Here is a 15,721-nt window from a genome sequence, read left to right on the forward strand (position 1 = left end):
CAGTTCTGGTTGTTTTTTTTTGCACCCCAGAAGCCAGCCACATTGTGTTCTATTAGAGATAGCAGAACACAGGCCAGTGCCTGCTCCTCACAGGTCTGGGTCCCAGCTCTGCAGGCCTCCAGCTTTCTGGTTCTAATAACCCCCCTTCTTTTCTCTGTTACCTCAGGCCCTAGAGATGGCAGCTCTTTCTTGTAGTTACCTTGGTGTTACTTTAATGTTTCTCTTTGCTTTTTCAAGCCTTCAGCCTTCAGTGTATAATTTAGCCAGTTCAGTTAATTAAATTCTCCTAGTTAAAATACCTGAGATTTCTGTATTCCTAATTGCACTATGACCGTTAAAGCTGTACATGTGGGTTATAGAGCCTAACTTCAGCGGAGAGTCTTCTGAGACCTGCTTGGAGTTGTCAGGATTTATAACTTAAACACTGTCAGTCAGACTTTTTAAGTAAGGGCAGCTAGCTAGTAAGTAAAAGCAGCAACTGGTAAGCATCTGGATTTGAAAACCTTTAGAGAGGATTGGATGAGCCGTGTTCTTAAGGTACCACATCCGAACATTTATTCCCCTCCTAAATCCATTTTATTTTTTCTTAAATGGTCAGAGTTTCTTAACTCATGGCTACAGGAGTCTTTATGTGTTGTAGACTATAGAAAGGTTATTCTTTAAATCATAGCTTTCTTGTAGATTTATTATCTCTGTGGATTGCTCTCGAGCTTTACTTTTGGCTTGACACTGTGGTGATCAGTGTTTTTTTCCCCAGTGGACATTTTCTTTCCTATTTAATACCAGATATTTAAGGTCCCCCCCCCCCCCAACTGTTGTATTAAAAGCCTGTGCTTAGATAATTGTCATGGGACAAGTTAAGTGTTCCTAATTCTCAGCACCCCCTTGGCTGCTTCTTCAGGACACAGCCAGCGTGAAGTCCTCCAGCAGCCTGGAGCCCAACCTCTTCTGTGATGAAGAGATCCCCATCAAGTCTGAGGAGGTGGTCACGCACATGTGGACAGCACCCTCTTTCTGCGCAGAGCACGCATACTCGTCCGCTTCTAAGAGCTGCCCTCAAGGTATTACCACCCCGGGGAGCAGTGTGGGGAAAAGAAGTCTGACACCACACTGGCATTCTCTCCTCAAGCATGAATCCTGACCATGAAATGCAGTAGAACTTGACAAATGCAACTTTGGAAAATCTAGTCTCTGGTAGCATTTTTCTGTCATTAGGTCATAACCTGAAAATTTCTGTAGAATCGTTCACTCCTAATTGGAAGCCCTTTAGAGTCCATCCAGCCCCTTCTGATCCCACTTTTATCAAACCCCTGATCAGTCGTTATTTATCCTCTATTTGTTTATAATTAGTTGTTGAGGAACTTGCTGCTTTTGAAGAATACTCATTCTGGTTTTGAAAAGCTTTATTAGTTCTTCATCCCTTGGTAAATAATTTTTCTATTGTGTTCACTATCTAGTCTTTGTCCCCATGAAAATCAGTCAGACTGCTTTAGGTCAGACCTCTGGAAAATGGAGAATATCTCTGCCTTCATAGTAAAATTCAGGATTTTATGGAACAGCATGTTATTACTGTTAATTAGGCAGGTAATGGGTTATTTATACGTGGCAGTTATATGTCTAATCTTTTGGTATCTTCTACAATGGAGAGAGCATTCCCTTTCCCCTCCAGTCTCAAGAAAAACAATATGGAACCTGTGTTTTCACTCTAAACCAGTTTTTTAGAGTGTCATTGGAATTCTAGGCCTTTTTTGCTCTGTGTTTTTTAAAAATTTTGCTTTCATACTGATGCAGTGAATCCAAACATCTAAACTAAGTGTTGGAGGAGGAGAGACCGTTCCTCTAAGTATTTACTTTTAAAGCATTACTTTTTTCAGTAGTTTGCATGTTTTGTTCTGTCTTCTGTTTGGGGGGAAAGGTTCTAGCACCCCACGGAAACAGCCTCGGAAGAGCCCTTTGGTGCCCCGGAGCTTGGAGCCTCCAGTGCTAGAGTTGTCGCCAGGAGCTAAAGCTCAGCTGGAGGAACTGATGATGGTGGGAGATCTCCTGGAGGTGTCCCTGGATGAGACTCAGCACATATGGCGGATTTTGCAGGCCACACACCCACCCTCTGAAGATAGATTCCTGCACATCATGGAGGTATGGATTGGAAGCTTATTACACAGTGGTTTAAAACCCCTTAGAATGTCCCAGTTCCGTGGAGGTTCCACAGGTCACCACAAGGGGAGGACCGGTGGATGGTGCTCTAGTTGCCCTGCTCTCTCACCAAGCCGAAGTATTTCTGCTTTATGGTTTTCTTTATTGAGGTTTTACATAGTTTATATATTTTTATACAATTGACCCATGTTTTTTTTTATCTGTGATACTATAATCCTGAGCGGGAGGGGAAAGGGACAGACACGACAAGTGTTCAGCTCTTTCTACCCACGAAGAAGGTAAGGGTCAGAGATGCAGAAACTTGCCTGAAGTCACACTTGCAGTAAAAGCAGAGGGACCCAGGCTCTAACTCTGGCATTTGATTTCTGTTCTTTTCATCTTTCTTTTCCCTGATTATTTCTGTGAAATGGAAGGTATAGTGTCATGCTGGCACACTGTAGTTTGTCTTTGGTTTGGAAGAAGTCACATTGAAGGTGCCTGATTTAGATGGTGTCTTCCAGTTGTCAGAGCTTTTTCTTCATACCCACTGTCTTATCTGATTTTATATATAAGGAAACACAAAGTTTTGAAAAGTTAAATGTCTTATTCAAGGTGTGATGGATTTAAGACACTTGTGACCCAGTGTTCTTTATGATTTTGCAGATTCTTATGCTCTGTCGCTAAGTTGTACGACTGTTTGCGACCTCATAGATTGCAGCACACCACAGTCCTCTGTCCTCCATTGTCGCCTGGAGTTTGTTAGATTCATGTCCATTGAGTCAGTGATGCTGTCTAATCATCTCATCCTCTACCTGCAGAATCTTAGGAAGTGTTATTTCTTAAGTAATTATCAAGCTTATGATTTTCAGTATTTAGTTTTCTACCTCACCCCTTGTTCAGAACTTTAATGTTGGTAAATAAAGACCAAAAGAGTTACTGCATAACTTAGCATACATTTAGTATGTTGAGTTTTCTATGTTTTTGTCTCAGTTACAGACAGATGCTACAGACTGTATAATATACGCTGACAATTTTTTGGCCTTTCCCCCCCTTTGATAAGCTAAAAATAAGTCAGATATTTTATTCAGGGCTTGCCATTATTTTCTACTGTTATCTTCTTTGAATATTGTGTTTGTCTTCTTAAAATATCAGAATATTTATTGTATAATGTATGCAATATAAAATTTTTTATTTTAACTATTTTAAAATACACAATTGTTTTAATCACATTTATAATATTATACAACTGTTACCCCTGTCCATTTCCAGAACTTTTAAATTACTCCAAACAGAACCACAGTACCTGTTAAATAATAAATCCCATTTCCCTCCCCCCACAGCCTTGGTAATTCATATTTTTCCTGTCATTATGAAATTGTATATCCATGATACCTCATATAAGAGAATAAAACTGTTCTTGAATGTCTTGCTTTTTAATTGTTTCTCTTTTTATATTTTTGAAGGATGACAGCATGGAAGAGAAACCATTAAAAATAAAAGGAAAGGACTCTTCAGAGAAGAAACGGAAACGGAAGCTAGAAAAAGTAGAGCAGCTTTTTGGTGAAGGAAAGCAGAAGTCCAAGGAACTAAAGAAAATGGATAAACCTAAAAAGAAGAAGTTAAAATTAAGTGCAGAAAAATCAAAGGAGCTGAACAAACTGGCCAAGAAGCTAGCAAAAGAAGAAGAGAGGAAGAAAAAGAAGGAGAAGGCTGCCGCAGCCAAAGTTGAACTTGTGAAAGAGAGCACCGAGAAGAAGAGAGAGAAGAAGGTGCTGGACATTCCCTCCAAGTACGACTGGTCTGGAGCAGAGGAGTCAGACGATGAGAACGCCGTGTGCGCTGCACAGAACTGCCAGAGGCCCTGCAAGGACAAGGTGAGTCTCTCTGCGTCCCAGCGAGTGTGTGCGGGGACACGGAGCAGCAGTCAGGCACATGAGGCTGTGACGTAGTGATGGTCTGTTTTGATCCCAGGATTTGGCCTTGCACCATCACATGTTTAATACAGTTTCTAGAACTTTTTTCAGTTAGGAAGTTTTAATAGAAGAAATGTGTTTTAGAATTCGTGTACAGAGCGAACCTCCCAAATGAGCAGAGTGAAGCTGTGTGGTACCCAGAAGCAGTGCACCCCACGTGAGGCCACAGCAGGGCTCAGAGCAGTTGTGTGCCCTCCCTGTAGAGTGCCTCGGAGGACTAAGCACCTTGTCAGTCAGCCACGGTGGCCTGAAAGGTCCTGGGCCAGAGTTCTAAGACCCGAGGAGTAAATTGCTTGGAGATTTGTTGTGAAGATGTAAAACTTGGGTTAAATCTTCCCTTTGGTCTGTGTCTTAGCCACACTCAGGCCTATGTATATGCTCCTAAATAGAACATGACTTTTAAAAATCTCTTGCAGAAAATAATGAAGATCTTTAAAGGTACTATCTTTTTTTTTTTTTCTTTTTTTTTTTTAATGTCAGCCCTAGACTTTAAATATTAGTTAAGTACATGATCTTTCTTAAGGCAATATTGATGTTATAGACTTCTGAGAAAAATGGATGGACTTTATGAAAAATCCTAGTTCGTTAAGTGTCTGGAGGCATCTATTTTGATGTTCCCGTCAAGATTATTAGTAAGTTCATGGTTTTAACTTTATCTCCTTACGCCACTTGGTTTTTAGAATTTTAATAACCCCTCAGTTTGAATATATAAACAGAATAAAAACAGTTGCATCACTATTCCCTCCTCGGTTAAAGACTGTTAGAGATTGAAGAGGTCACCTTCTCCACCCTCTTCATTTTACAAATGATGTAACCAGGACTGAGTGAGGATAAATGATGTGACCGAAGTCATAGAGCTAGTTAGTGGCAAAACCACAAGAAGAAACCTGCCTCCCAGACCAGGTGCTCTGCTAACATCCCCACCCCTGTAGTAATTGAGATGCAAGTACAAAAACAGTCCAGAACTACATGACGTGTTTAAATTATTAAAGGTTTTCTCACTTTTGGAAAATGAGTATATAGTAAAATACATACCCTGTAGTCCAGCTCTCCGAGAACAACAACTGGGAATGTTTTAGCATGCTTCCTTCCAGTTCTTTTTCTGTATGGTTTGTCTCATATCATGTCACACTGTCCACTTTGGTATCTTGCTTTATTTATTTCATAAGCATTTTTCTATATTGTAAACATTTTTAAAGCATCTTAGTAGATACATTATGTATGTATTTTTATCTTTCATTTAAATTTATTCTCATCTGAATTTGTTTATTAAAAAGGCTATGAAAGGTTACCTTATTTCTCTTTGGGTCCTGAAACATTAGTAGCTTAGTGTTGGCAGAACCTTCTCCCCTTTCTTTCTCCTTTAACTAATTTTATGGCAGTTGTAGGATTGGCAGCAAGATGTGTTTCTTTTTTAGCTTACCTATCATCCTTTCTACAGTGTTTATATCCGTCATAACCTTCCTCTTTTTTTATTCCCCTCCTTTTCACTTAATACCCTCTCCCTTCTCTCTGCTTAGCATTTAAAACACAGTTCAGTTGATCTACTGTCTCTGTTCTCTTTCTATAGCGTATAACACTACAGACAAGTTTTCTCTCTTCTGCTATAAAATTGATACATTAACACATCCTGCTTTACTTATTTAAAATAATGTGATCAATATATAAGCCCTAAGATTTGCTCCTAACATTGTAGATACTTTTTAAAAATCTAGAAAAGGGATTTCCTGGTGGTCCAGTGGTTAGGACTCCACATTTCCACTGCAGGGGGCCGAGGTTCCATCCCTGGTTGGAGAACTAAGATCCTGCAAGCTGGGTGGCAGGGCCAAAAAAAAAATCTGGAAAGTTATCATCCCCATTTTGATGGAGCAAAAGGAAATTTAGCCACATATTTAGAGAAAATGTCTACTGTTTAAAATATACAAAGATTTGTACAGATTACTACAGAACTTTGTGAAGATTAGTAGAAAAGATTGTTGAACACACAGGTGAGCAAGTGTGCCTCACCCTGTCAGTAGCTACACAAAAGAAACATTATTTCTTAAATGTGTTTAATTTCAAATGGGAATTATTTCATTTATAAACATTTTGCTCATCACTGCTGTTTTGCAATTTTTGTGGTGCTCCAAGTTTATTTCTGACACAATTTTACTACCTGTGTATTTCTTTAAAAACTTTGTAAATAATCTTACAACTTCCTCAATTTGAAGTATAGTGTTTCTTTAAGGAAAACAAATTAATGCATGACATATTCACTACAAAAGAATGCCAAGAAAAGAATGTTTTTAAAAGAAGTCTGTTCTTTAAATACTATGTAGCAAAAAAACACAACTTCTAGGATTCATTCATATTTAGGTAAATGTACATTTTTTCTAACAAGTAATTACTATTACTTTCACCTAAAATGTGCAGATTGAGAAAACTTTGAAGGATTACTTAAATGTATCCACCCTCTATTTCAAAGATGTTTTAGAAAGAAAAAAGAAAAATATTATCAGAATGATGTAAAAGGTTTTAAAAGCCCAAACTATCTCTTCCATCATTATCAAATTGACTTTAAGTTGAAATTAATTTTTTTAAAAAAATAATGAACTGTTATCAAAAGATTAGTTTTCGGGTTCAGATTCTTTTTCTCCCTGAACCCTGCCACTTTCATTCAGTCTTACCGGTACCAAGAGTTAAACAAGTTAACTTGAAGGAGCAAGTTCTTTCAAGCCAGTATATAAGGAATATTTTTCTGCATTAAAATAAACATTTAATCTTACTATGAAAATGGACTTTTTCCCCCTTTAGCTTTTTTTACCTTCTTTCTGGGGCTTTTTTCTTACCATTACCACCTCCCTAAGGTGTCCAATACAGTAAATAGAGATTATAAACTTCTATCTCTCACTTTAACTGTTTATTACCCACTCTGATTTTAAAAGATTTTTGTGGAGAATCATATAGGCAAAACTATTTGCATTATCAGTTCCTTTATCATTCTTATCTCCTTTTAGCATAAACAAAGGTTGGATTACCTAAATGAGCGAGTCTCACACACACAAACTATGGTGATACTATAAGGTGACCAGCTGTCACTTTCAGCACCGAAGTTCCTGTGTCTTTGGAAACCGGTTAATCTCAGGCAGACTGAAGAGATGAGAGCACCAAAAAACATACATGGGGATTCTAAGCATATGTTGTACTTGGTAAATTGTTTTAATTTTCATGTCTGGCTTTAGCAAGAAAGTTTGGTGCAAAAGAGATTGAATGCCAAAAATATAGAGTTCAGTTGGGTAATTAAGAGTATCACTAAATCATCCGTTTTCTTTTTCCCCAGTGTAATAATACACACCAAGAATTGAAGAAAATACAACATGCCAAACATTTTATTTTTTCTTAAGCATAAATATGAAACCATTTAGCAAATCAAGAAATGCCAAACCAACATAATTTTCTCTGTTTAATATATTTCTCTTTTAAACACACATTTAACCGATAATCTCTTTATCGGTTAATATTTGAACATCTCATAGCTGTGAAGTTTTTCAGGAACTGCTTTTTTTGATTTGAGAAGTACATTTCCTAGAAATAATGAAAGGGGAAACGACTGTTAGGACTTACTATGCAGTTAACCAGGTTCTTTGTTCTCTAGTGTTCAGGCTGCCACAGTCTGTCAGAATCCTCTGTGGATTCAGTTAGCGTTCCAGACAAAAGTATAATTTTGATTGTTAGTCGATGAACATGATCAAAAGATATTCATAGAGAGGGCCATTTTTTCCCTGCTCATTATTAGGCCAAATTGTTGTCTGACCTATAGGCTGGGATCGAGTCTCAGGAAAAGTTACTATGCCTTTTGGGATGGTGGGGCAGCTGGGCTTAGGAATGGACCTCTAGCCAAAATTTCAAAAGGGGAAATGCTATCTTCCTTATTTGAAAGAGAGCAGTAGATTTGATTTTGGGAAACCAGAAACCAGTGAGTGGGGTGCAGAATTTGATTTTAAAAGAAACTTTTCTTGGCAGCAAGTCATGACAAATTGTCTTTTTTACCTTGTGGGGACTGTACTGGTTAGAATAGTTAGTTCCCTGTCGATTCAGGTGTTTATAACCTGGGACGGCACCTCCAGTCTGAGCAGCCCAGAGGACCACAGCTCATTCTCCCAGCTCCCTTGACCAGCGTCACACAGCCGGACACTGACTCTGTGTTCACCCACTGTCAGGTTAGCACTTTATAAATCTTTACCTCCTTGTGCTATCTTTTATTTTTTAATCTGTTGCACCGGAGTTATTATCTCCATTTTCTATACCTCCAGTGCAGTTTGCACAATAGGAACACTTTGACCAGTTAAGACTTCAGAAGCTAAATATCACACGAACAATTACAGAACAAAAACAAGATTCATTTGAGGAAACAAGTCACTCTGAACTTGCAGAAAGCAGTATCGCACAGTGAATGTGATGGTCAAGTTTAGAATATATGAGAATGACCCGGGAGCTGATCACAGTACAGACTTCTGGTTTGAACCCCAAGGTGCTTCTGAGTCTGTAGGTTTGGGCTAGGCCTCAGCTACACACAGCAGGTGATTCCGGCATGAGTCATGCTGCAGGCATTTATCTGCAGAATGTTTCATGTGAAGAAGGATGAGTGGAGCTGGGAGACTGTGATTTTAGAAATGCCTCCAGTGTCCCAGCCTGGGGACCAGGTGCCTTGCCAAACGTTACTTCATTTGATCCTCTAAATTAGTGGTCCCCAGCCTTTTTGACACCAGGCACCGATTTCATGGAAGGCAGTTTTTCCACGGCCTGGAGTCAGTGGACGGTTTCAGGATGATTCAAGCACATTACATTTATTGTAGACTTTATTTCTGTTGTTATTACAGCAGCTCCACCTCCAGTCATTAGACATTACATCCTGGAAGTTGAGGACCCCTTTGCTGTAAATAATTCTGTGAGCAAGACTTGGTCTCCGTTTTTCAAAGGGAGACGTGGAGCCTTAGGGAGATTGAATGACTTGCCTCAGCTCATACATCAGAACTCTGGACTCCGGAGTGAATTCAGTAATCTTCATGCCACACAGTATTGGCCCCTTGAGAGCTAGAACTCTAAGCACAACTAAAGCAAAAGTTATTTTGACAAATGATTTCTCCCACCCTTTATTAAAAACCCGGAAACTACTAACATGACTGTCATACTTGATGAGTTTTATAGCCTGTGGACACTGATTTTGAGAACTGCCCACTTTCCCTGAAACTCATTTCCTAGCCCACTCCTCCTTCCTTCTGTCCTTTCTCACAAGCTGTGCTGTGGAGTACTTTGTGGATCCCTTCATTCTCCTCACTTTGCTCTGGTTTCTAGAAAAGTTCATTGTTGTGCATGACTTCGGACATTGTTAGTGAGATGGCCCGCTTTTATCTCGCGTAGAGAAGAGAAAGAAGCCCCTTAAAAGTTCTAATCTGCCATGGCATAGCCATAAAAACCACCCCAATCACCTGCCAAATAGCAAAGCCAGGATCTCCTCACCATTAAGTGTCTACCCCAGGCTTAGCGCCACCAAACCATAGTCCCTTTCTGGCCTCCTATAGTCACCATCCTCTCTGAAGGGTCACAGCTTGCCAGGCCTCTGCCACTGACCTGTCAGTTACCCAGACGTTAATTTTAAACCCCAGAGTGATCTATTGACCTGTGTCTTTGACTGTTTTAATTGGTTAATTTGTAAGATTTGACCTCTGATATTTGCTAACTTTTTATAGGGAGTTGTATTTGTAACGGAAGAAGAGAAGAATAAAAAATATTAGTTTTAAAAGTGGCCTATGTGACTGCTTTTCTAAAAAGGTATTTAATGCTCTTAGTACTTTGGCTTATCTCTTTGAAATAAAGCTAATACACAGGATTGCCTTCACATTGTTGTACTCTGCCTTTCCTGATTGATAATTGCATTGTCTTAGAGCCTAGACGTTGTTAATATTAGCTAAAACTACTTGGCTGCTCTATTAGAAGTTCCTTTTTTTGTCAAATTTTCTCAAACATGTTTCTGCCTTGCAAGGAGCCCCAGGTATTTATGAGGTGATGGAGTATCTAAGAGGCCTCATTTTTGGACACATTACGGAAAAAAAATAATTCGGGGGGATTAACTTCCCAGCTTCTTTCTTTAAAAAATAACTCCATAAGAAGTCATTGTCTATCTGGGCATCCCCGTTATTTGCTATCATTTAAGCCAAGGCAGCTCTTTGGTTTGCTTGTATCCCAGGCTTCCTGCATGTGTAACCTAAACATCCCCGATCTTGTCTCCAACAGGTGGACTGGGTGCAGTGTGATGGTGGCTGCGATGAGTGGTTTCACCAAGTTTGTGTGGGGGTCTCTCCAGAAATGGCGGAAAGTGAAGATTACATCTGTACAAACTGTGCAAAGAAGCAGGGGCCAGACAGCCCAGGGCCAGCACCGCCCCCTTCCTTCATAATGAGCTACAAGCTACCAGTGGAGGACCTTAAAGAGACCAGTTAGCAGACGCTGGGTTGGTTTGGGACACGGGGGAAAACGGACTACACTGAGACCGTAATCATCGAGTAAAGTGGTTTAGGTCCACTCGGAATGTTGCTTCCAAAGATGAACGGCCTTCTGGGAAAGTCCTCTCAGCCGACTTCCTCTGCGCATGGACATGGGACCGGCGTTCTCTGTCTGCACTCATGTGCCGAGGGTGTCTGCCTTGGTCCAGCAGCTGGGGTTTCAGTTCATGTCTCCTCTGAGGTCCTTTGTCACATTAAGGCCAGACACTGGAGCTCTAGGGTGGCAGGTTGGCATCGTTGCGTTGGTGTGCTCATGGGGCTTGTTAAGGGTGTGTTTTAGGGCCAGTCGATACTAGTTAGAGGTTCGCGGCCAGCACTGTTGGGAGGTGCTGACTGCTTGGATCTCCTTAGTTAGGGCAGTGGGAGGAGTCAGAGGACCAGCTTCCTTCCATTCTGACCTGCATTTGACGCCTGGCAGGTCCAGCTCGGAGAGGACCAGGACGAACGTAGTCCTATTAGAGGCCATGGGAGGGGAGCCCGGCCTGTAGACCTCCGCTCCGTGTGCTTGTGTGTACCAAGAGGAAAACCCCAAGTGAGGGGCAGATCACCCCATCTTCCTAAGGAGGAGAGTAGCATCCAGTTCAGAAATCTGACTAGATTGGATTCTGGGAAGAAGAGAGGTTTTATTTTAAAGGCAGGCAGCCTTTTTTGGCTTTGAGAAGTCTTGTTGCCTTGGGTCTGCATTTAGAAAAGAGCAGGTACGTGGATCCAGGCTTCTGCAGTAGCAGAGACAATGAGTCAGAATGTTTCACTGAGCCAGCGATGCATGCTTTTCGGGGAAACCTTGACAAGTGAACCAGGTGCCACCAGGCTTCAGGCATGGCCACCAGCAAAACCAGCAAAACAGCTTTTTGCCTTGCAGCCCTGCCCCTCTGTCTGGTTCCAGGACTGGCAGTTGCTGACTGAGGCCGGCCACGGGCGCTGCCCCGCAGCCCCATGGCTTCCTCCAAGGAGTTGGGCATAGAGTACCTCTGGTGACGAAGTTGTTTTAGTAAACCCATTTTTAAAAAAAGAAAAAAGGACTTGTTTTTACTTTTTTCTAAATGTCTCTGACTACTGACTGTTCTATAAATAGATTATTTTTCCTTTTTTAATATACATATATGAATATATAAATATATATATATTTACCGTTACCAGCAGCTTGTGACGGAGTCTCAGCATCAGAAATCCATTTGGGGGCTTGCTTTCTCTTCTTGCTTTTTATAAAGGAGTCCCACTCCTTCCTTGTAGTACAAGGAGTTAGCACTTCCATCTCCAGCCTCGCCTAACCAGATCGTCCATCTTGTTTTTGTCCAAATAGATAATTCTGTTTCCTTTGTGTGTTGGGACTCGTCCCTGTCTGTGGGGAATCCTGATCGTGCTGTATCTGCAATGGTGGTTCTGTTTGGTTCTGTTCTGTTCTGTTTGTGGAAGTTTGAAATGACGGTGCTGTGTCGTCCTCCTTCCTGCCGTGTTCTGTCCTCGTGGAGGTGTTAGGTAAGCTCTTACTAGAAGGGGACTCTTTTTTTTTTTTTTTTAAGGACAAAAAAGACCCACCAAACAAGCTAAAAACGGTGTTTCGTCTTCACTATCCTGTGTCCCTTTATTTTGAGTTGAAAATGTGTGGTTTGGCTTATAAATTCATCAGTTTTCCTTTTAAAGAAGGGGGGAGAAAGATGGGCCCAGAGAACAGCTAAAACTCTCGTCCTCCCTTTTTAAAATGTCTTCTAGTAACTAGAAGCGAAATGTACTGTCGAGTCACAGTTTGAGTGGGTATGAGATTTAACTCAAAAGACCTCTTCCTAAAAAAAACCCTTTCCTGTAAAATCCAGTTTCTGGACGTGGTTTCTCTGTAGTTCGTATTACCAGTCTTTTTGTCCCTCTTCCCCTGGTATCATAAAATCTTGAGTGTTAAGAAGTTCATCAGTGTTGATGTGCATGGGTCTTAATGTTTCATCTCAAGTGTATGTATGATTTTCAGTGGAAATTGCAAGGTAACTATTTTCATAAGTTTTCATTTTGCTAATGTACATAAAGGTATTATTACTTAGTTAAGAATTTCATCCGGTTATATTATAAAAGCACAATTTTTTTTTTTTTTTTGCCTTTTTGGCTTCTCTGTAAAAGCCTTCAGACACTTGTGGGTTAAAAATTGATTGCAGTCTTCAGTGATGGCTGCCTGGAACACACTTTAAAATACCTTCTTTTCCCTTCACCTGTCAGCAGAGGGACATGAGGATGCTAAGAAAGATGGCTCAGGGGCTCTGCTTCTTGGAGAGTGTTAGATGGGGAGAGAGGGCTGTTTAGGAAATGATTTACGTCCACAATACGGCATTTGCCTGCATGTTTGACCTGAGAAAGTTGCAAGGCAATCTCCCAACCATGAATAGTTCCTGTTCATCTTCAGACATTTTGAAGCCTAACTATATCCTTTAATTGATACTGTGGGATTTTCTGTATTAATTTGAAAGTCACAGGGATTTACTCTCACTTTTGACCATTTAGACTGAGGCTGAGAACAGATGAGTGAAATTAGTTTAAAGAAGAAGAAAAATACATAAAATGTGTAATTTTGCAATTAGTGGACTAAGATTCGTCTGTTTAAAGAAATGCTGATACTCTAGTATAAAACTTCACTTAGAGGAAGTTACATAGTTACAGCTTAAACCCATTCTGCAGTGGTGTAGCATGTCAAATTAAAATTTGATTTAAAATGTTTCTTCACCCTTCCTGTCTCCTCCAAGTCCCAATTCTTCCCCACTGATACTTTAACTTTCTTGTTGTAATAATTCTTTCAAAGGCATTTCTCACTATGTTCACCATAAAGCATTTTGGCGAAGGTTATAGAAGGGAAGATGAACATCGGTAGGCCAAGAGTAGGTCCACAGCTCTCCCGTGGCCCCTCTGGCTGGTGGTGGCCTCACTGCCTGCAGTGACCACAGCAGAGCCACATGGAGGCACCGGGCCAGGACCTTGCCAGGCGGCCAGTCCCCAGCTCTCTGTGACTCAGACGTGGGCTTCGTGGAGTGACAGCGGCTGCATGTCCTGCTTTGGATAATTGAAATGTCAAACGTGAAACCTGTGGTTGCCCATGACGTACTTTAATGACCAAAACGCCAGTGAGGGCTGACCCGTGAGCCAGGAACAATTTCACCTGTGCTTTTCTTTACCTTTATCTTCAACATGTGTCTGAGAAATAATGTTTGTTTTTCTTAATTTTTAAATTCTGATGCAGTTCCGTAGCTGTAGGAGAAACTCCCTACTGGTCGATACCTGGAATCTGTAGTACGTTTATGTGAGAACCAGCCAGTGCTTTTACGTGGCAGGGTGAGGGAAAACTGCGAAAGCCCTTCTTTCAAAGGATGCATGAGCCACTCGAAGGAGAAGGTGGAAAGTTGAAGTGGAACTTGAAAATTGTGGAAAAACGAAGGTGAAGTCCCACACGTAGCAGGGTTCAGTAAAGGTTTACATATGAACTAGCTTCATGTGTCTGTAAAAAGTTGCTTTTGCAGTAGTATAAATTTTTAAAAACAGGCATTTGGTTTGCTTTTGCCTTTTGAAATTCCCCACTTTTTTTTTTTTCCCCAAATAATCAAAGCTTATCTTTACTTTGGATATGGGTGTGCCGTGGCAGTTAGCATTTACCGCAGGAGAAGGGAAGTGGATATTAGTGTATCTCGGGTTGGCGTCTTCTCTCAGCCTGGACCGTATCCAGTCACCACTATGCAACGACCGAATGACGTGCACTGGAAAAGGATGTGACAGGTGTTCACAGCCACACCCTGCTCAGTCTTACTCTTGCAATACTCCAAGATGTCCAAACAGGAATGTCTTTTGTAAACCTCAAGACCTATTGACTATCCCCTTACATATTTATTTACCTGTTAGTGAGACACTTAAATATAATATGGACTCTAATTTACCAGGGTTTTTGGTGGTGCCTTATGAAAAGTACAACTTGATTTCTTGTTTTCTGAGCATGTTTTGCATTTATTTTTGTTTTCTGGAAAAAAATATTAGATACGGTTATTTGCATTACATCTAAAAAAATAAAGCTTTGTGTGTGAACTCAGGCCCCCTGCTCTGTCATTCACGTTGGTGGCAACTCTCAAGGGTAACCAAGCCAAGCTAGATTTTGGTTATCGTATTGATGACCTGAGAGCCACTTTTAACCTGCTGCAGAACAGTTTCTAATGTGCATTTGCTGTCTCTAAAATAAAGAACTGGTCTCAAATAACTTCACCAGTGGTGTGATTAGCCTGTTACATTGCTGAGAATAGTTGTCTTCAGAAAGTGTGAAGTAGAAGTGATTCCTGCAGATTTCAACTTTGTTTCCAGTGATGACCAGCAGACATTTCCCCACTGCTGATTCTTGAGCCAGGTACCCCTTTGCAGCCAGCCAGTCATAGCAGGGAAAATGAAGAAATAGGCCCTTTTCCCTTTGGCCTCCTCGTACTTAAAACTAGTTCAAACTGCAAATTTACTTCAGAGAATAGTGCTTGTTTTCACTTTGCCAAAGTTACCAGGTCACATAGGTTCAAGGGGCCAATCATTGATGAAAAAGGTTCTGCTTGCAGTGAAATTGGACTTGAAGTGTGTCACTGTATATATGTGTTGGGGAGTAGAATTAGTGGCAAGAAGGCAAGTCTAGTTATCTCAACTTGGAAAAGAATTTTGCCAAGAAAGACAACAGACATATGAATCTTTGTAAGTCTGACATTTAAAAAGAGGTGTAGAGTCCTCCCAGTTCAGACCACATTTTTCGTGGGGCCTTGGAATTGTGGTTGATACAAGTGTGCTGAAGACCCAGAACCTCTTCATGGGATACTTAATCTTTCACTGGGAAGTCTCATGTGATACAGGGACCCAGGGGCACAAGAGAACCCATGCAAGGACTGCATTCTGTGACTAAGTGATTTGGGGATTTGACTCTTCTTGCCTATTTGCTTTTTAAAGTATGTTTTTACTCTGGGCTTTTAGTAGGGAGAAAGGTTTCATATTTCCATACAATAAAGTCCCATGAAAATTCTTTACTAGATGAGAATTTTCTCTCACATCATCCCTGGAGCCAGGATGTATGATCTTATTAAT

General features: G+C 40.6%; 1 protein-coding gene across 2 annotated transcripts in view; it reads left to right on the forward strand.

Annotated features, from left to right (window-relative positions):
* Window positions 1–14,698, forward strand: part of KDM5A (lysine demethylase 5A) — a 67,688-nt gene extending 52,990 nt beyond the window's left edge. The window contains exons 25-29 of one of the 2 annotated variants that reach the window (XM_043439780.1): window positions 902–1,061; window positions 1,916–2,136; window positions 3,597–4,007; window positions 8,184–8,305; window positions 10,380–10,504. In XM_043439780.1, coding sequence (XP_043295715.1) covers window positions 902–1,061; window positions 1,916–2,136; window positions 3,597–4,007; window positions 8,184–8,258 — 867 coding nt within the window. In that variant the 3' untranslated portion in view covers window positions 8,259–8,305; window positions 10,380–10,504. Of the gene's footprint in view, window positions 1–901; window positions 1,062–1,915; window positions 2,137–3,596; window positions 4,008–8,183; window positions 8,306–10,379 lie in introns of both variants that reach the window. The other variant, XM_043439779.1, reaches the window with a different exon arrangement.
* Window positions 14,699–15,721: the final 1,023 nt, after the last annotated feature.

Source organism: Cervus canadensis, chromosome 21, assembly GCF_019320065.1.
Source record: "Cervus canadensis isolate Bull #8, Minnesota chromosome 21, ASM1932006v1, whole genome shotgun sequence".
Lineage (NCBI taxonomy): Eukaryota > Metazoa > Chordata > Mammalia > Artiodactyla > Cervidae > Cervus > Cervus canadensis.